Source organism: Lissotriton vulgaris, chromosome 1_1 (assembly GCF_964263255.1).
Source record: "Lissotriton vulgaris chromosome 1_1, aLisVul1.2, whole genome shotgun sequence".
Lineage (NCBI taxonomy): Eukaryota > Metazoa > Chordata > Amphibia > Caudata > Salamandridae > Lissotriton > Lissotriton vulgaris.
The window spans coordinates 1,406,935,035-1,406,957,684 of record NC_141685.1 but is presented as its reverse complement, the minus strand read 5'-3'; the positions used below and the strand labels follow the sequence as shown (position 1 = coordinate 1,406,957,684).

The 22,650-nt window shown below is 36.8% G+C and overlaps 1 protein-coding gene across 1 annotated transcript in view; it reads right to left on the bottom strand.

Annotated features, from left to right (window-relative positions):
* Positions 1-12,170: 12,170 nt before the first annotated feature.
* LOC147750600 (uncharacterized) overlaps positions 12,171-22,650 on the bottom strand; it is a 146,936-nt gene continuing 136,456 nt past the window's right edge. The window contains exons 9-10 of the mRNA XM_086967146.1: positions 12,819-12,916; positions 12,171-12,268 (exon numbers count right to left, since the gene is read on the bottom strand). Coding sequence (XP_086823272.1) covers positions 12,839-12,916 — 78 coding nt within the window. The 3' untranslated portion in view covers positions 12,171-12,268; positions 12,819-12,838. The remainder of the gene's footprint in view (positions 12,269-12,818; positions 12,917-22,650) is intronic.

Genomic DNA, 22,650 nt, shown 5'->3' with positions numbered 1-22,650 from the left:
GTTCGAGGGGCTGCTCTCTCTTTGGTGGCTGGGGTCCGAAGGGAAAACTCTAAGGAGCTTGAAGAGGTTGCGAGAGACATAGCGTGTCTAGAGGTGGAAGTGGGGGGAGGATGTCCCAGATGCAGAGCACGTTTTGTGATTAAAAACAGATGAATATAAGGCCCTTGCCACAGAACGTGCTAAGACCTAGGGAAAGGAGAGAGATGGTAGAGAGTACCAATGGGGAGCCAAAGGAGTGAAACTTATCGCCTGGCTGGATAAAAAGGAGCGAGCTAACCGCCTTGTTCCTGAACTTACAACCGATTTGGGAGCGAGGGTTACGGTCATAGCCGCCGAATTTGCAGCACATTATACTGCTGAATATAAATCAAGGTCATCTTTCGATGAGGCAGATTCGGCTGACCTCCTCAAACATATTGGCCTCCCGTCCATCTCGAAAGATGATCGGAGCTACTTGGACAGTGAGGTGACCAATGATGAAATTGCGCAAGCAATCAGGCTCTCAAGCCGGGTAAGGCGATGGGAACTAATGGGTTACCAATTGAGCTTTACAAAATGTGCCCTGACAAGTTGGCCCCACATCTGTGCGTCATGTTTGAGGATAGCAGAGAGACAGGAGAGCTGCCACCAGACCAAATGCTGGCATCAATCGTAGTCATCTCGAAAGAGGGAAAACCAAGGGACAGGTTCACATCTTACCGACCCAATTCCTTGATTAACGCTGAACCTAAAATACTAGCTAAACTCCTAGCCACCCGTCTTACACGAGTGCTTGGTTCCCTTGTACAACCAGATCAATCAGGCTTTATGCCCCATCAAAACATTACTCTAAATCTGAGGCGGGTGCATGGAGTGACAGAGAGGACTGGAACAATACAGGAGGATGCAGTCATTCTATCTCTAGATGCTTCTATGGCCTTTGACAACATAGAGTGGCCCTACCTGTTTGCAGTACTCTCGAAATTCGGATTTGGCCCTGTTATGTTATGTTATGTTATATGCAGTTTTGTAGCTCGCTCAATTACTACCAGAGTATCCTGGCGCGGATAAATGCAAAGGGCCATAACAAAAGAAAAGAACAGCCTAAAAAGCAAGTTTAAACAGATAAGTTTTCAGAGCTTTTTTAAAGTAAGCAAAATTCGAATTAGACTGAAGGGTCAAAGGAAGAGAATTCCAAGCAATCGCCGCCCTCAATTCATCTCATGGGCCAGGCTCCTTTACTCTGCTCCCCTCGCGCAGGTGGTGGTCAATAACAAACGGTCGGGATCCTTCGTTCTCTGTCGGGGCACTAGACAGGGGTGCCCGTTATCGCCCCTGCTTTTTGCCCTGTCTCTGGAACCTCTGGCCTCCTGGATTTGACGGGATTTGTCTATTCGACGTTTGCGCTGGTCGGCGGAGTGGGAAGATCGGATCTCCCTCTAACCAGACGATATTCTGCTCTACCTTACTTCCCCTGAAAAATCACTCAGATGTGTCTTGGATATCTTCACATCCTTCTGCAGATTCTCAGGCTACTCCATCAACTGGGGAAAATCTCTCTATATTTTATCTGGTAAAACCCCGTGTTTTCCCAGAGATTGTCCAATACAGGTGGTATCTGAGGGCTTCAAATTTTTAGGGATTTTTGTCACAGCTGATGCCCGGCTGCAATATGAAAAAAAAAAAAGTTTATTCTAACAACGTGCTTCAGTTTTATCTTGGTTAAGTTTCAGATAGTTAGCCATTTTTGGACTTCTATTAGGGTGACATTGAGTATTTGTATGTCCGCTATGGAGGAGGTTTTGAGGTAGATCTGGGTGTCGTCGGGGTAGAGATGGAAGGGAATGTTGGCTTTTTTGAGGATGATAGTGAGTGGCTCCATGTAAATGTTGAACAGTGCGGGTGAGAGAACTGAGCCTTGAGGAACGCCTCTGGTTATGGGGTGTAGGTCGGACGTGAAGTTTCGGATTTTTATTCTTTGAGAGCGTTTTTTAGGAAGGAGGTGAACCATTGTAAGACCACCCCTTCTGCTCCCACCCTTTCTCGGAGTACTTTTATGAGTAGATTGTGGTCGACCGTATCAAAAGTCGCCGACAGGTCTAGGAGTATAAGTAGACAACATCGGTCCGAGTCCAGTGATTTGTGGATGTCGTCAATGACATTCACGATGGTAGTCTCGGTGCTGCATCCTTTTCTAAAGCCCGATTGGTGAGGGTCCAGGAGATCATTGTTGTCTATGTGATGGGAAAGTTGTCAGAGAACACATTTTTCTAGTAGTTTTGCCAGGAATGGGAGATTGGAGACCGGTCTGAAATTGTTGAGCTTGTTCGGGTCAGCGCCTGCTTTTTTCAGTAACGGGGTTACCTGACCGATTTTGAGGCAGTCAGGTATGTTTCCTGTTTCCAGGGAACTATATATGATCTCTGACCAGCGTGCCGCTAGAGAGAGTTTGAGATTTTTAGCCAGTTGTGCGGGGAGAGGGTCCTCAATGTGTGATGAAGGCTTGGACCCGATGGTAATTCCATAATTTCAGTTTCAGTGACGGGTTCTAATATTTTCCAGTTATTTGTGGAATGCCTGAGTGGGTTCATGGCATCTATGTCGAGTAGCGGGTCTTCGTTGGGAGGACTGAGGTGATACTTGAGTGACAGCTCAATCTTTGATATTTTTATATTGAAGAAATTGGCAAATTTGTTACAAAGGTCTTTGGAGGCCGGAATTGTGGAAGATGATGGTTTGGATGTTAGTTGTCTGATGATGTTGAAGAGATCTTTTGATCGATTTTTAGCATTGTTGAGTGCACCGCAGAAGAAGGTGAATTTTTCATTTATGGTGTGCTTTTTATAGCTTCTACGTTCCTTTTTGAGTTGTTCTAGGTGTGTAGTCGAAGGTTTACTACGCCAAAGTCGTTCTGTAGCTCTTAGTTGTCTTCTTTCCAGGTTTAGGTCAGTGTTGAACCACGATCTTAATGGGATGGTCTTGGTTCTATTCCATTTCAGGGGAGCTATTTGGTCTAGCATGTCGGTCAGAGCCGCATTGTATTGTGAGGTGAGTTCTGTTGTGGACCAGTCGCCTGCGGTGGAGGAGGGTAGTGTACTTAGCCTTTCATCTAGCACCTCGAGGGGGATCTGTCTCAGGTTTCTCGTCCAGTGGAAATACTTGTTTGTGCTGGGTGATCGATGTGACTTTTAATTGATATGAAAGAGAATGAGATGGTGGTCTGACCAGTCCACAGGGAGGGTACAGTCTATGATGATTGCATCTTCGTGAGCTATGATGGCATTGAGAATTGAGCCTTTGTTGTGTGTTTGTTCGGAAAAGCGTTCGGTCAAATTGTTATTGTGGAGATGCTCATTTAAGGATTGTATCAGAGGGTTGTTTACCTCATTCTAGTGGAGGTTTAGGTCTCCTAAAATTATGTAGTTCGCATCTGATAGTGAGCAGTGTTAGATCAGGTCTGCAAGGTGTTCACCAAATGCTGGAGTGTTGCCGGGTATACAACTGTTACAACGCATTTTTTACAACGTAATACCATTACAACGCATCTTTTACAACGCAAATACTGTTACAATTCATACTTTTATAACAAACTGTTACAACGCTAGTACTTTTACAACGCAGGTACTTTTACAACGCATTTTTTAATAATATGTTTGGATTAAATTGAACTAATTTATATTTATTATAAAAGAGTATTTAATTATTTTATTTAAAAGGTACTATAGTATTAATATTTTTATTATACATTTGTATTATTAATTTAATAATGTATTAAATAGAGTATTAATTTGGGTACTATAGAACTATTTTATATATATTATTCTATTTTATTTTTATTTGAATAATAGTGATTTTATTTAATAAAATTAAAAGGGAAATATAGTAATAATTTAAATTTAATAAATAGCAATTTTTTTATAAAAAATTATTAAATAATAATAATTAATTTATATTTATTATAAATGAGTATTTATTTATTTAATTTAAAGGGTACTTTAGTATTAATTTTTTTTTATTACTTTTATATTATTAAATTTAGAATTAAAAAAGAGTATTTAATTATTTTATTTAGAAGGGTACTATAGTATTAATTTTTAATTAATTAGTATTACTTTTTTTGATTATACATTTGTAGTATTAATTTAATAATTTATTAAATAGAGTATTAATTTGGTTTCTATAAAACTTAATTATTAATTTAATAATTTATTAAATAGAGTATTAATTTGGTTTCTATAAAACTAATTTATATATATTATTCTATTTTATTTTTATTTGAATAATAGTGAATTTACTTAATAACATTTAAAGGGAAATATAGTAATAATTTAAATTTGATAAAAAGTAATTTATTAAAAAAAATATTAAATAAGAATATTAATTAGGGTACTATAGAACTAATTTATATTTATTATAAATGAGTTTTTATTTATTTAATTAAAAGGGTACTTTAGTATTAATTTTTATTTTTTTTATTACTTTTATATTATTAAATTTATTTTATTGAGTATTAATATGTTAACAAAATTTTTTTTAAAAATATATCTCTAAATTATTTTTATTTAATACTTGAGTATTAGTTAAAATTAATGTAAAATTATACACAATTTAAATTATTTAATTATTATATTAATGGATTGAAAATTTATCTAAATTGTTTATTTTTGAAAATTAAATAAAATAATTGAAATAATATTTAGATTAATATATGAATTTTTAGTACATAATTAGCTTGGGATGATTTTTATGTAAAATATACTTTAAAAAAAGTATATTTTATCTATATTAATTAAGGTTCCCACGGTTTCACATTGTTTTCTATGGATAAATTTGTCCTTTATTTATTTCCATGGTTTCTTGTTATGTGTATAGCGGTCCGGATTTACATTAAACGAAAGAACAGGTTTGAATTGGAAAATAAGGGTAATGAAAGAAGAAAACAGGTAAGTAATGAAAGTAGTTAATTTACAAGAATAATGTATATTTTAAGATATAATGTTTATCAAAATAAAAACAAGAAACAAGTGATTAAATAAGTTTAGTTTTAAATTTATTAGTGACAAATATATTGAAAACAACATCGATTTTTTTTATAAATCAATGCATATTTTTGTACATTTTATAATATAAAGAAATAATATATATAAAAAATAACTTTATTACAATATATGTAATATATATAAATGTACAGTAGTCCTTTCTTTATCGTTGCAGCACTTTTTGACGTCATGACGTTTACGTGAGCGTCAGCGGCCTTTTGTGGAGTATCAGAGCAGGAAGCAGCTGGAAGCTGATCTACGTCCAGGTAGGAAACAACTTAAACCTTCTTTTATTAAAATATTGTTAAAAAGATTAACATTTATTGTAAGGAAAGGATAAGTTGAGGTTGCTCGAATAGTAAACAATGTAAAATATGAAGACATGTCGCTACCCGTATTTCTAGAATATGCCTGTGTTGGGTCTCAGGGTGGGGGAAGATCGGAAACTTAAATTTTGGAAGAAATAGTTGTATTTAATGGAGAATAAGTGATTTAGGGCCAGATGTAGGTAGGCGTTTACCGGGTGGTAACGGCCGAATTCGGCCGTTACCGACCGGTAAGAGCAATTTGACATGTAGGTCCCTGTATTTTACAGACTCAGTAAATTTACCGATAGGTAAATTTACCGAGTATGTAAAATACCGAGTCGGTATCATTACGGATTCCGGTAAATTGGTATGTAGGTGGGACTCTTCTGAGTCCCACAAGCAGTACAAAATCGGTATTTTACCATCAAATACTACTTGATGGTAAAATACCGTTTCTGGTGTGCATGCACACCTATGCCATATGACAGGCAGACCTGCCCTTAGGGCAGGTATGCCTGCCACATGGCACCCGAGCCTCTTTTGGGGGTGCCAGAGGGTGTCAAAGTGACACCCCCTGCACCCTTGTGACAGTCGGTATTTTCCGATGTGGTAAATACCGACCGGTAAATGCCCAATCAATCCTATGGGCTTCAAAGCCCATAGGAATGAATGGGCATTAACTGGTCGGTATTTCCCGCATCGGAAAATACCGACTGTTTCCGATTCGGTAATTGCACATCTGCATTTACCTACATCTCGGTACTTTTATTTTCCGACCTCTGAAATACCGAGTCGGTATGACTCGGTATTTAAGAGGTCGGAAAATAAAATGTACCTACATCTGGCCCTTAGAGTTTATGTTTTATAAATTCGAAATCGTTTGGAAAGCAATGTATTATAATGCATTTTTGATCTAATCTAAAGTTTTGCAAAAAGAAGTTTGAGAAAGTTAGTTTCACTTAATTGTTGATAAAACATAAATCGATAGTAAACTTTGATATTTCTAATGTTGTTTTCTTGATTTGTGGAAATGGAATATGATTTTTAGTTTTGAAGTGTTGTCTAATGCGGATAAAAGAGATTATGAAAGGCCGAATTGTTTTTTTTACTCATTTTTTAATAATATGGTGAAGCTTATATTTATGGATTATTTTTGAGTGATAAAATTTTGTAAAAAAAAAACCAATTTTCCTACTTTCTTGTTCGGATGATTATTTAGAGTTGTAAATTAATTGCAAAAAAAGGTTGTACTTGATATTTTTTATTGTAATAATATCAAGAAGTATAAAATGTAATCATTAGATTTGATCTTGTATATTTGTGTATGTTTTTAAAAAAATGTGAATTTATTTTGGTAAAATAAATATTGGATGTGTGGTTATAACAAATTAGAAAAAGATGTTCACTTGTTTTAATTAAACCAAAAAATATAAATAAAATATTTTTTTCAGACTTTTCAAGTTTAGAAACATTTTTGATTTGTAAAAAAATATAGAGCTTTTGTTCAAGCAGATAGTAGATTTTTGGGAACTATGTTTTGAGAAAATATTGCAAATAATTTGCCAATATCGGTAATATCATTAAAATATCAAGTTACTGCTTTAAGAAATAGTTTTATCAACAATTGTAAGGGGTAGACTGAAAAGAAGAAAAGTTTAATCAAAAATGCATTTACAAATTTTGCAAGATAATGTTGAAAAGTTTAGCTATAAATCAAAAAATATTGTTGGCTAATCTTTACAAATTATAGAAAAAAATTATTTTGAAAACCAAAAATTTTTTTTTCATTTTAAGGGGATGATTTTTTAAAAATGTAAATAAATTTTTTTATTAAAAAAATAATAAAAATATAAGATAGGTGACCCAACATATAATTTAGAATTTTTTTACAAAAAAATGTTTATTTTGCCAATTAAAATTAGAGAGGGAGTAAATTTAGAGCAAAGCAGGAAAGTAATGTGTATATGTATTTAAAAATATAGGATGTTAGCAAGATTTTCTAGGTAATCTAGAGCCACACACAACGAAAACTGTTGTATAAGTCCCAATAGTCGTTCTGACATTTCCTTAGTTCTTTGAGTAATCCGTGAGTTTAGACTACCTGTGAGAGTTTGTGAGATTCTCATTTCTTGAAAACCTTGCTCCTTCTTCAAAGTTTCAAGAAATGAGTAGAAATTCGGGTGGGGTTTTCCAATTACATGATTGAAGGAGTTATGCCATCCCTCAATGGCATTATTTGTTTTAGCCTCTCCCTGTAGGCAACTCGAATAACAGTTCCACCACTCCACATGGAAACGTGGCTTCCTCCTGCGACCCGATCTGCCTAGGTGTCCAATCCATGTGTCTTCCATATAATTTAGAATTGGTGCCAATTTATCTTCATTTGTTAAATAATATTCAGATTCTGTAATGGCAGTGTAGTACTCGTCTACACTTTCGGGAGGGACAAAACAAAGAGCTGTTAGTTTTTTTAATTCGACTTGAAGTTTGCTGTCTGTTGAGTATTCTGTAACCAAGGGTGTTTTTTGTAATTTACGCCAGAATGCCTGGGAAAAATGGGAAAAACACCCCTGAATTTGGGTATCCGTGTACATTTTGTTGATGACATTGATCATGCTCAATTCAAAATCCATTATTATTTTCCTAGGGCTTTGGTTAGTTTTAGATTTAATCACAGTTAAAAATTCTGTGTAAGTTGCAGAAGTCTTATCAGGCAGCAAACTATACACTAGGGGAATTACACTATTGTTAATTTTTGCGTGTATAGTATAAAGTTGGCTGAATGGATGGGGGGTGCTTTTAAACGTCCCATCCATCATCCAAATTTCACTACTTTCTAACTTTAAAAGGTTGCGGGGAGTACTAAAAATTAAGATACGCTTTTGAGGGTTTTCATTATCATGCAGAAGGAAAGGTTCATTAGCAAAAGAAATAGTAAGTTCTTGTGGAATAATTATATCAGAAAAGGTATGTGGAGTATTAGTTTGAGTATTACTTGCCTGCTTTTGACGTTGTATAATTCTACGCAAATTATGAATGGTAGGCATATTACTAGCTACATGGGTAGGGACATGCTGAGCAACCTCTCTCAAAATGGATCCTGTGGAATTATTGGAGGTGCTTGCAATTGCTTTCATCTCATTGACTGTTTCTCTTACATCAACTTCCATTGCAGAGGCAGAGTGGTTATGGTCGGTTGTTCCTACAATAATGTCATCGACCGTAACCGCTCTGCCGCTGCAACGGGTTGTAAAGTATTGCACGCATCTCCAATGATTCCTTGGAAAACGTATCCTTTCCTTACAATAAATGTAACCGGCATGATTAAGGAGTCGGTTTCCTTTCCTGGAGTTGATGTATTTAGCGGTAGGATGTATAGACATTTCCTGAAAAGAAAAATAATTGATATTAAAATTTTTGGCAACATTTAATAATTTTATTTTCTGCATAAATAACAAATATGTTGTGTTTAGTATATGATATTTGTGTTGGATTACTGCACAATATACACCTACAATTGCTGGTATCTTTAGTACTGAACCACTATCAAGGATTAAAAATTGTGTTTTATACTTTTACATTTTCAGGTTTTTCCCTACTGTATTAGTACTTTTTTTACTGAAACAATTACTTGGTATATTACTTTAATTCTCTAGACTATCCAGCATTTTGCTAACTGTAGGAGATAGCATGAGTTAAAATAGTAATTTATTTCTCTACACTATCCAGCACTTTCCCTACTGCAGCACTTACTTGGAGCTGGAATAGTAAATTATACCTCTATACTATCCAGCACTTTCCCTACTGCAGCACTTACCCGGAGTTGGAATAGTAATTTATACCTCTATACTATCCAGCACTTTCCCTACTGCAGCACTTACTTGGAGTTGGAATAGTAATTTATACCTCTATATTATCCAGCACTTTCCCTACTGCAGCACTTACCCGGAGTTGGAATAGTAAATTAAACCTCTATTCTATCCAGTACTCTCCCTACTGCAGCACTTACCCGGAGTTGGAATAGTAATTTATACCTCTATACTATCCAGCACTTTCCCTACTGCAGCACTTACCCGGAGTTGGAATAGTAATTTATACCTCTATACTATCCAGCACTTTCCCTACTGCAGCGCTTACCCGGAGTTGGAATAGTAATTTATACCTCTATACTATCCAGCACTTTCCCTACTACAGCACTTACCTGGAGTTGGAATAGTAATTTATACCTCTATACTATCCAGTACTTTCCCTACTGCAGCAATTACCTAGAGTTGGAATAGTAATTTATATCTCTATACTATCCAGCACTTTCCCTACTGCAGCACTTATCTGGAGTTCGAATAGTAATTTATACCTGTAGGCTATCCAGCACTTTCCCTACTGCAGCACTTACCCGGAGTTGGAATAGTAATTTAAACCTCTATACTATCCAGCACTTTCCCTACTGCAGCAATTACCCGGAGTTGGAATAGTAATTTAAACCTCTATACTATCCAGCACTTTTTCTACTGCAGCACTTATCCAGAATTTGAATAGTATTTTATACGTATAGATTCTCCAGCATTTTCCCAACTGTAGCACTTAATTGTGCATTTTTTGTATAGCTACACTTATTTTTAGTTACTTTTAAAAATTAAAAAATTGAATTTCATGGACTATTGTTATGTGTATCAATTGTTATGACTTTTACTTACTTATGAGATTGGCGCTTTTATCACTGGAAAGGTGTAATTGATGTGGATGTTTCCTTTGGTTGTTGTTTTTCTGGATATTGATTTTGGTGGGTAGTACTCTGGAAATAATATATGGAAAAAAATATGTTATTTATGCTTTTTGAAGAATGAGAGACTATTTAAAAGTACAATGTTTACATGATTTTCAATTTTTTATTCATTTTATTGATGTGCACAGATAAGAGTTAGATAATATTTCAATGATGTTGGAATTGTAATTTATACCTCTTTTCTATACAACAGTTTCCCTACTGTAGCACTTACTTGGAGTTGGAATAGTAAATTATACCTCTATACTATCCAGCACTTTCCCTACTGCAGCACTTACCCGGAGTTGGAATAGTAATTTATACCTCTATACTATCCAGCACTTTCCCTACTGCAGCACTTACCCGGAGTTGGAATAGTAATTTATACCTCTATACTATCCAGCACTTTCCCTACTGCAGCACTTACCCGGAGTTGGAATAGTAATTTATACCTCTATACTATCCAGCACTTTCCCTACTACAGCACTTACCTGGAGTTGCAATAGTAATTTATACCTCTATACTATCCAGCACTTTCCCTACTGCAGCAATTATCTGGAGTTGGAATAGTAATTTATATCTCTATACTATCCAGCACTTTCCCTACTGCAGCACTTATCTGGAGTTCGATTAGTAATTTATACCTGTATGCTATCCAGCACTTTCCCTACTGCAGTACTTACCTGAAGTTGGAATAGTAATTTAAACCTCTATACTATCCAGCACTTTCCCTACTGCAGCACTTACTCGGAGTTGAAATAGTAATTTAAACCTCTATACTATCCAGCACTTTTTCTACTGCAGCACTTATCCGGAATTTGAATAGTAATTTATATGTATAGATTCTCCAGCATTTTCCCTACTGTAGCACTTAATTGTGCATTTTTTGTATAGCTACACTTATTTTTAGTTACTTTTAAAAATTAAATATTTGCATTTCATGGACTATTGTTATCTGTATCAATTGTTATGACTTTTACTTACTTATGAGATTGGCGCTTTTTTCACTGGAAAGGTGTAATTGATGTGGATGTTTCCTTTGGTTGTTGTTTTTCTGGATATTGATTTTGGTGGGTAGTATTCTGGAAATAATATATGGAAAGAAATATGTTATTTATGCTTTTTGAAGAATGAGATACTATTTAAAAGCACAATGTTTACATGTTTTTCAATTTATTATTCATTTCATTGATGTGCACTGATAGAGTTAGATAATATTTCAATGATGTTGGAATTGTAATTTATACCTCTATTCTATACAACAGTTTCCCTACTGCAGCACTTAATTGGAGTTGGAATAGTAAATTATACCTCTATACTATCCAGCACTTTCCCGGAGTTGGAATAGTAATTTATACCTCTATACTATCCAGCACTTTCCCTACTGCAGCACTTACTTGGAGTTGGAATAGTAATTTATACCTCTATACTATCCAGCACTTTCCCTACTGCAGCACTTACCTGGAGTTTGGATAGTAAATTAAACCTCTATACTATCTTGCAGTTTCCCTATTGCAGCACTTACCCGGAGTTGGAATAGTCATTTATACCTCTATTTTGTCCATCACTTTTCCTACTGCAGCACTTACCCGGAGTTGGAATAGTAAATTAAACCTCTATACTATCCAGCACTTTCCCTACTGCAGCACTTACCCGGAGTTGGAATAGTAATTTATACCTCTATACTATCCAGCACTTTCCCTACTGCAGCACTTACTTGGAGTTGGAACAGTAATTTATACCTCTATACTATCCAGCACTTTCCCTACTGCAGCACTTACCCGGAGTTGGAATAGTAATTTATACCTCTATACTATCCAGCACTTTCCCTACTGCAGCATTTACCTGGAGTTGGGATAGTAATTTAAACCTCTATACTATCTAGCACTTTCTCTACTGTAGCACTTATCCGGAATTTGAATAGTAATTTATACGTATAGATTCTCCAGCATTTTCCCAACTGTAGCACTTAATTCTACATTTTTTTGTATAGCTACACTTATTTTTAGTTACTTTTAAACATTTTAAATTTGCACTCATGGACTATTGTTATGTGTATCAATTGTTATGAATTTTACTTAATTATGAGATTGGAGCTTTTATCACTGGAAAGATGTAATTAATGTGGATGTTTCCTTTGGTTGTTGTTTTTCTGCATATTGATTTTGGTGGGTAGTACTCTGGAAATAATATATGGAATAAAATATGTTATTTATGCTTTTTGAAGAATGAGAGACTATTTAAAAGCACAATGTTTATATGTTTTTCAATTTATTATGGATTTCATTAATGTGCATTGATAGAGTTTGATAATATTTTTGACATTTTTATAATTAACCTGAACGTTCTGTTTTGTTGCGGCTCAATGATGTTGGAATAGTAATTTATACCTCTATACTATCCAGCACTTTCCCTACTGCAGCACTTACCCGGAGTTGGAATAGTATTTTATACCTTTATAATATCCAGCACTTTCCCTACTGCACCACTTACCCGGAGTTGGAATAGTAATTTAAACCTCTATACTATCCAGCACTTTTTCTACTGCAGCACTTATCCGAAATTTGAATAGTAATTTATATGTATAGATTCTCCAGCATTTTCCCTACTGCAGCACTTAATTGTGCATTTTTTGTATAGCTACACTTATTTTTAGTTACTTTTAAAAATTAAAAATTTGCATTTCATGGACTATTGTTATCTGTTTCAATTGTTATGACTTTTACTTACTTATGAGATTAGCGCTTTTTTCACTGGAAAGGTGTAATTGATGTGGATGTTTCCTTTGGTTGTTGTTTTTCTGGATATTGATTTTGGTGGGTAGTATTCTGGAAATAATATATGGAAGGAAATATGTTATTTATGCTTTTTGAAGAATGAGATACTATTTAAAAGCACAATGTTTACATGTTTTTCAATTTATTATTCATGTCATTGATGTGCACTGATAGAGTTAGATAATATTTCAATGATGTTGGAATTGTAATTTATGCCTCTATTCTATACAACAGTTTCCCTACTGCAGCACTTAATTGGAGTTGGAATAGTAAATTATACCTCTATACTATCCAGCACTTTTCCTACTGCAGCATTTACCTGGAGTTGGAATAGTAATTTATACCTCTATACTATCCAGCACTTTCCCTACTGCAGCACTTACTTGGAGTTGGAATAGTAATTTATACCTCTATACTATCCAGCACTTTCCCTACTGCAGCACTTACCTGGAGTTTGGATAGTAAATTAAACCTCTATACTATCTTGCAGTTTCCCTACTGCAGCACTTACCCGGAGTTGGAATAGTCATTTATACCTCTATTTTGTCCATCACTTTTCCTACTGCAGCACTTACCCGGAGTTGGAATAGTAAATTAAACCTCTATACTATCCAGCACTTTCCCTACTGCAGCACTTACCCAGAGTTGGAATAGTAATTTATACCTCTATACTATCCAGCACTTTCCCTACTGCAGCACTTACTTGGAGTTGGAACAGTAATTTATACCTCTATACTATCCAGCACTTTCCCTACTGCAGCACTTACCCGGAGTTGGAATAGTAATTTATACCTCTATACTATCCAGCACTTTCCCTACTGCAGCATTTACCTGGAGTTGGGATAGTAATTTAAACCTCTATACTATCCAGCACTTTCTCTACTGTAGCACTTATCCGGAATTCGAATAGTAATTTATACGTATAGATTCTCCAGCATTTTCCCAACTGTAGCACTTAATTCTGCATTTTTTGTATAGCTACACTTATTTTTAGTTACTTTTAAAAATTTTAAATTTGCACTCATTTTTTTTTTTTTTAATATATTTTTATTGCAGGAATCAGTAAATCGTTACATTATCGACCAGCATTATATAACAAGCAAGATCAATGAGACACAACCCTCTGTCCTCCCGCCGTAAGTCTCTTACACAGCCATTCAGCCCACACCCTGGGGTCGGGCGGCGAAATTCAATGGGGGCTCAGAAGGATGTCGAGGCTGGTCCGGATGATCCACTGTCCGTCATCTGCTTTTCCAAACAAGCCTATAAACCCAGAAAGAAAAACCCCACCCTCAAAAAATGCTACTAACCAAAGGAAACCCTACCCAACCCCGCCATCAGCGCACGGTAACAACCTCAACAGGATCTACTAATTTAAATTTGCACTCATGGACTATTGTTATGTGTATCAATTGTTATGACTTTTACTTACTTATGAGATTGGAGCTTTTATCACTGGAAAGATGTAATTAATGTGGATGTTTCCTTTGGTTGTTGTTTTTCTGGATATTGATTTTGGTGGGTAGTACTCTGGAAATAATATATGGAAAAAAATATATTATTTATGCTTTTTGAAGAATGAGAGACTATTTAAAAGCACAATATTTATATGTTTTTCAATTTATTATGGATTTCATTAATGTGCATTGATAGAGTTTGATAATATTTTTGACATTTTTATAATTAACCTGAACGTTCTGTTTTGTTGCAGCTCAATGATGTTGGAATAGTAATTTATACCTCTATACTATCCAGCACTTTCTCTACTGCAGCACTTACCCGGAGTTGAAATAGTAATTTATACCTTTATAATATCCAGCACTTTCCCTACTGCACCACTTACCCGGAGTTAGAATAGTAATTTATACCTCTATACTATCCAGCACTTTCCCTACTGCAGCACTTAACCGGAGTTGGAATAGTATTTTATACCTCTATACTATCCAGCACTTTCCCTACTGCAACACTTACCCGGAGTTAGAATAATAATTTATACCTCTATACTATCCAGCACTTTTCCTACTGCAGCACTTACCCGGAGTTGGAATAGTAATTTAAACCTCTAGACTCTCCTGTACTTTAACCTCTGCAGCATTTACCTGGAGTTGAAATAGTAATTTATACCTCTAGACTATCCAGCACTTTCCCCCTGCAGCACTTACTAGGAGATTGACTAGTAATTTATACTTCTAGACTATCCAGTACTTTCCTTACTTCAGCACTTACCCGGAGTTAGAATAGTAATTTAAACCTCTAGACGTTACATTTTCATTATTATGTATTTTTTCGAAATTACCTTTTGATACGAAGCTTGGATGTTTGATTTTTCTTTAAATGGATGAATTTTCTTTTCTGTGTTTAAACCTCGGTTTTCGTATCTAAAACATATAAAAAATATAATATTATTTCTTCTGTTTCTAGTTTACATGTTTTTTAATCTAATTGCTCTATTTCCTCTTCCTTAAAATAATTGTATTTACCTTTTTCTAAAGAAGTCGGGTCACTTTATTCTGTCAGTTATGAAGTGGTATTTTTTTTAGGAGTGATTTTTCTGTCAAAATAATTAAGAACATGTATTTATTAAGTGACTTATTTCGTATACTTCATTTTAAAGTAGTTGTTAAAATTGTGAATAAGTACCTTTTTTTATTATTGAAAAGTACTGTTGGTAGTGTCGAATAGAATATTTTCCGTGGTCACACGTTTTCCTCGACCAAGAAGTGATTTCTTTGACTAATAAATTAAACACATTTTAACCTTATGTTAACCCAAACAAATGTTATTGCGTTATTTTTTTCAAGTTAAGAAAAATAGTTGCATTTAGAAATAAATAGTTTGCGTTTTTTCATAATATGGGTTTCTTTCACGTATATCTGATTCATAATATTCAGGAATATATTTAAAATATAAGTTACATTTTTAAATATTAATTATAATAATTATTAACATTTTTCGAAATTCCGTAGAAATAAACTTTGTTCTTTGTTTTATCGTTTACTATTAATGTTACTCACTTGTTAATCGTTTAATTATTTTGCACTGTTGGTAAAACGGATCTCAAAAGGTGAATAGGTCAGAGGTTCAGATTTGACGTCTGCTCTCTCGGGTAGTTGAGGATCAACTGGTTCTAAAATGGTGTCTGGCTCGTATTTATAAGTTTCGCTTACTGACTCTATTTTATTTTTAAAAATATGCGTTAGAAGTGTTTTTTTTTCTTTGATTGATTTCTCTGTAAACGTTTATTTTAAAAATTAACTCAAAGTTATTTCGTTTGCGTTTATTCTGCCGTTTTGGCATCCATTTTGGATAATGTGTTGTGGTATTAAATCATAAAAATAATAGTAGGACTAATCTATGCAATACTGTCTCAAAATGGCGTCTACTTATCATACCATATCTGGTCGAATTTGTTTTGTGTTAAATATCCTGAAAATAATTGTGTTTAAGTATTTTATTTTTTTTCCATTTTGAAATGTAGTGTGGTAAAATTAGATGATTTTTAGCAGACAGAGTATTAATTTAAATACCCGAGTATTAATTTTCATACTCGAGTGTTATTTTTTTTTTTAAACTTAGTTTTCTTTATAATATGGTAGTTTCTTTCATCATTATTTAATACACTTCCCCACCCAAAACCCCTATTTTCCCTGCATCCCGTGCCAGGTTTTATTGTACAAAAAAAATATATAGAATTATATTTTTTGCGTTGTAATGGTATACGATGTTATTTGTTGCGTTGTAATGGTATTTTTAGTATTAAAATACTATTTTGCGTTGTTATAGTACTCGTTGTTAAAACATGCGTTGTAATAGTATTTGCGTTGTAAAAAATGCGTTGTAATGGTATGCGTTGTAATAGTACGCGTTGTAACGTCATATATCCGTGTTGCCGGGTAGGTGGTAGAGGAGCTGACAGTAAAGCAATTTGTTGTCTGCGGTCTTGATGGTGAAGGTTAGGTATTTCACTGTATTGTATTTGAAAGAGTCAGTTTCTGTTATGGAGATTTTCTTTTTATGAATGATAGCGGTCCCCCCACCTTGCTGGTTTTTTCTGTCCTTGTTTATGATTGAGAATCCCGGCCGTACTAGCATATCGAAGATGGGGGGTGATGATTTGTTTATCCAAGTCTCTGTGATGAAGGTGATGTCAATGTCGTGTGTTAGGATGGTTTCTGCGAGTTGGTTGCATGTTTGTTCGCAGATCTGCCGTTAATGAGCATGCAGTTAGTCGCCCTCTCGTTGTTGTGTTGTTCCCTTGGGGGATCCATAGAAATATTGGCGAGGTACGCTGGCGGTCTCACTGTTCTCGGTGCGCTAAGTTCTCTACCAAGTCCAGTGATTGCTTGGATCCTAGCCATCGGAATGTTAGTGAGGTGAGCTGAAGTCCTAGCCATGGGAATGCTAGTGAGGTGAGCTGAAGGTCTCACTGTTCATGGTGCGGCATATTCTCTGCCAAATCCAGTTATTACTTGTATCACAGAAAAGGGGGCACCAGGTGGAGCAGCTTCACAGGATTCAACGAGATTCCTCGCCTCTTAGCTGGACATTGTGGCGCTCGTCCTTTTGGGTCTATGAGTATGGATTCCAAGGGGTGTAGTCTTCCATCTGAGACGTTTCGCCGTGTGGTGGTCTGTGTGTTTGTTGGTAGTATCTCTGTGTGTAGGGGTGGGCATTGGGTGGTGGAGGTGGGTCATGAAGATAGGATTTTATTAATACCCTGTATGACTATTTCTACCGAAATTCCAGTCGTGCCAATCTTTGGGCTGAACTCATGGAGGTGGGAGTGGGGCGGTTTGGACTCTGTGTGTTCTGAGTCTGGTCATCTCTGGATGGGTGGTGCTTGGTTGGGTTCAGGGATGGGTTGCAACTGCCTCCAAGAGGAAGTCATTGTTCTTATCAGAAAACATTTCAGCCATCCAATTCAGTAATGGAAAGGAACATACATGTTCTTCAATAGCCGGAACCTCTAGCACTATAAGAGGGCAACTTGGGTGTTCTTCGATATAACTGTGTGCCAGGAAGTCATGTGCCGCTGCACATATATTCCAATTCCCTGGGACTCCATGCGCCGCTGCACAGGCCATAATCACGATGCCAGAACATTCCAACTCATGAGCAACTAAGGGACTCATCAGTTGATCATAATCCGGGTTAGGAGACACCGTATTGCAGATACACAAATCCAGAGCCCATTCGAAACAGCAATCCAGGCAATGGAAAACAGGCTGCACACATGTAAAGTACGAAAACCAGAAAGATAATCCATGCACCACACTCAAGGTAGCCAGTGGCAGCGTTCCATAGTATTCAAGCATCCGGTTGCGAAGCTGAAGCAGCTGGGGCAGGTTGTCTAGTGACACATATAGTGCAGCCATTTCTGAGCAAGCAAATTAACAGCAGTACACCGGCAGCCAAGGCGAGAATTAACGGTAAACCACCGAAGAGGCTGGAAAAAATAGAATGAAAAAATGTCGGTATCACACCAAATATAGTTTGGAATGAGGTAACAAGGCCAGAACTTACTACTTTAAAATGTGCGCCATGCCTTGGTCGACGAGGCAGTGAATATAGTGTGAATCGAAGCATCGAAATGCAGGGGGAGATCAGTATTTAAAAGGGCATGCACTTCAGTGCGTGCGTTTGCAACGTGAAGGACAAATGTTTCACGGGAAGAAGTAAGGGCAACTTCTTTTTGTGACAATAGAGCCCTTATTCGACTCATCTTGTTGAACTCTGCTTTCAAGGTCGGAATGGAAGGCCAGATGGAAACTTTGAGCTTCCCATGTGGTGGCGGTAAAAGCACATTCTTACAGCAGACTAAACGTTGGAAGACGGTTACAATGTACGGAATCCCTGCTAGCATACTGCAGCAACCTACATTATTTAAAAGCAAATAGCTACCGTTAGCAAGCAATGTGAAAGTTGGTGTTATTGCTGGGACTGGATTACCCTTTAAAATGCATGCTAAATTTGGGGCGTTCGAGTTGCAGGAGCCATGCAATTGTATGTTCTTGCAAACCAGTAAATGGTCAGGTGTACAAGTGCACTCTTCTCCTTTCAAATAAACCTCTTTACCCTCCCTCAGGCACCTATAGGTAAATGGCAGAGACCACACTTCATGGCGATAGGCACTACCCAATGGTTCATATCTGCCTATGGCATAGTGCTTCATGCATGAACTGAATTCGAAAAGGGGAAAAGGCAACATGATTAACCCATGAATGAGCCAAACAGCTGAATAAAATTTGGCAACAGAAAAAGGTAAAGGTTCCAACTTTTCAATATGCAAAAGTGAATACGCAGCATCCTTCATAGACATAAATTGTTGTTTTTCAGTCAAAATAAACAGTAAAAATAGAGAGGAAGTTTTCATGTAGTCCCATGGAACTTTACCAGCTCTTAAAGTTTGCAAAGTCCAGGCAAACTGCATAATGGAACGTAATTGATTTTGACCATTGTACAAAACAGACACTTCATCTTGACAATATCAACAACAGATGAAATAATATTATCTAATGTGTAAATTCGGGAAGAAAGTGTATTAATGCTATTATGAACAACTGCAAGCACTTTTTCTAAATTGGCCTGATCAATAGCGCTTAATCTAGAAGCAGGTTCAATGTGAGACAGTTTCCAAACTTCATTATAAATAGCATATATGAACTGCCTCCCACCGCGCCCTTAACAAAGTCATTCAAATCAGCATTGTCAGTCAGTTTGGACAAATGACGTTTAACTGACGCTTAAGTGGAATGTTTGAGCCAGTTCTGACATAATTTGCCTACTGAATAGGTAGTGAAAGAATGGTCGCTTTCAAAACGGGGAGCTATTCAAACTTCTGTGTAGCCAGGGCCCGGACCCAGAAAACGATGTTGGCATGAATCTGAACTTTTTTGCCATTTTAACCAACCTTGGTGATCTAAGCTGGAAACATTAAAGAGGAATTTAGTATCAGGGATTGCAATTCATCAATGGACCTATTGGTGTGATTGTACCATGTAGGGTATTCTCCCAAGTCAGGAAAAGAAGGAGCATTTAATTTTTTAGACGTAGCCAATCCAAGCAAGTGATTTGAGAAATAGTCGAATTCAAAAACAACATATGGTTCGGGATGAGACTTGCACGATGCAAAGCCTCAGTGCCTTGCCAGCTTTTAGAACCCCTAAGAGATTTAAGATCTATGGTATCTTTCCACAGCTCATAGCCCCCTATAGCCAATTGATCGATAAAGGACTTTGAATACAGTAATTAAGTGTAGGTGAGTCTAACTTTGGAAGAGAACTTAGCAGTCATCTTAAAATAAAATGCATCAGGATTGGATTGATTAAAATCAGTAAAATAAGTAAACTTTTTAAAAAGAGTTTTTGAGCTGCCTTCAAAGGGAGCTGAATTGTGTGTAATTAACCACTTTTCTAAACGTGTTTGCTTTATGAAGAACGTGATTGCCATAATGGTGGTAGCAGAATAAGTCTGTATAATTGGCTGAGTCCAAGTACAAATCTTCAGCAACAAAAGCAGCATAATATTTCAAATCAGAAAAGAGAGCCTCTAGGGCTTGGACACCCCAATCATCAGAGCTTATGTTTTGTTTCACAACATCCCCCATTGAAACACGAAGTACATTGGGAACATTTATACCCTCTGTAGGACGTGGATTTGAAATTTTAAATCATCCCACACAATCCCATCTAAGACAGGCCAAACTGTGATATTTACAAAAGTCTGGTCTCTCTTCATGATGTGAGACGAGGAGTGGGGTGCCAAAGATCCATCAATTAGCCTAATTGAAGTCCTTTCTTTAACATTATGTCCATTTACTAGACGAAAAAACTAACTATAAATCCAATTACCATGAATAAAAAAATTGAAAAAAGCACCAGCCAAATGTAAGTCCAAGGGGGACTCAAAAAATATCTTTAAACCAAACAGCACAAATAGAGACTTTTTATGGGGACTTTGATGAAGTAGAGTCAGTGTCAAATGAAAAGCGGGACTGGTTTACTGCACTTGTTTGCACATCAGGCAACGACAAATCTGTGGGGTAAGTATACTCAGTATCATCAAGGGGATCACCAGCAGGTGGATTCAATAAAGATTTGTAACTGTATGCATCTCGATAGAAATATCAGGCCTGTTGGTAATTGCCGGAGCCAAAACAGAATTTCTCAGCATTGCTGGACAAGAGACCGCTGGTGTCATACTAAGAAGAATCGGCCACTCGTAGTTTGATATTGTCAATGGAGATGTACATGTTATCCTTGCCACCAGGAAGTGGAGGTAAAATGACTGTTCTTGTGCCCTGCACTCCAAGCACAGGTACTGGTGCATGATATGAGGGGTTGAACTCCTTCTTGTTCTCCACCTTCTCACGGACCAGGTCACAGACTCTGGGTAGCCAGCTAACTACCAGAATCTGAAGTGTAGCATCAGTTGTGGAGGGCAAATGGTCCTTTGCAAGATTGTCACAAGTCTTTTGTAGGTAATGTAATACAGGAGAATGATCATCTACGTCAAAGGGTGTGGCAGAGACCGCCATGTCTAGGCCCTCAAGGTCCGGGACAAACATTTTGATGCCAAAGAGCATTTTGTATGGGATCCGCCCACCCAGAGACCTTCTAGGGAGATTATTAAGTGCACGTTGAACGCTATAGAGATGGGCCAGCCAATTCCTGCCAGTACCCAAAACCCCAGCTGTCAAGGATTGCTTTAAGTCACGGTTCATTCGCTCCACAGGTCTGAATGGAGAGGAAAATTTGACTTGGACCCCCAATGAACCCATGGCATCCTTGTACGCCTTAGAGGCGAACGCTGGACCCTGGTCCGAATGAAGGGTGCCACATGCAAAAACTCCCACAAAACACGCAAATCCCTGATGACAGTTCGGCATCAGCACTTCGTTGTGGCCAGAGCCAATTAAAGCGTGTGCACGAATCCACTGCAACTATGATGTACTTATAAGCAGTATCTGCGGAGAAAGGACCGCAGTGATCTATAAAAACACACCCAAGTGGTTTATTAGATATGTATAACTGTGTTCGGGGCAGGTGCGCAGCAGTTGAAGGTTTTATCTGCTGGCAAATGTCACAATGAAGAACATAATCACGCGTTTGTTTGTACAATGCGCCACCAGTAACGCTGCTGTAAGAGAGATACAGTCGCTGAAACTCCGGCAATCGCCGAGGCCATGCCCTTATGAACTGCTGTTATCAAGGTTTGCCTGCGGTCCGCATTGGGAGTCAATCTATCACCACCATCGTTAATTTTCACATAGGGAACTTTATCAGGACTTAAATGATAAAAGTATTTAGAAGGGAAACCTCCTTTCTCTGTTGCAGCAATGGCTGCCAAGATGTCATCATCAATCTTACTTTTGGAACGTGTAACTGCTGCTACTACATATGTCGCCACTGCTGTCTTGGCTGCTTCATCAGCAAGACTGTTAATACCAACAGCGTGTACCCCCACGCGTTCGTGACCAAGAGTATGAATTAAAAACACAAGTGGCAGCCGTTCTTTAAGCTCCGCCACTCTAACCCATAGCATTTTGTGTTTGATTGTGCTACCTTTTGAATCACGATGGTCATTCTGAGTCTAAAAGAATAAATTGTCATTGTAAGACTGAACACAGTAGTAAGAGTCACTTACAACTAGAGTAGTCACACAAGGGTCAGCGTACTCCAGTGCAAGCACCAAAGCACGTTGCTCTGCCAATTGGGTGGTACAGTCCCCTAATGTTTGTGCATGTACAACATCGAACTTGAACTCTCCATTCACCATAGTACCCA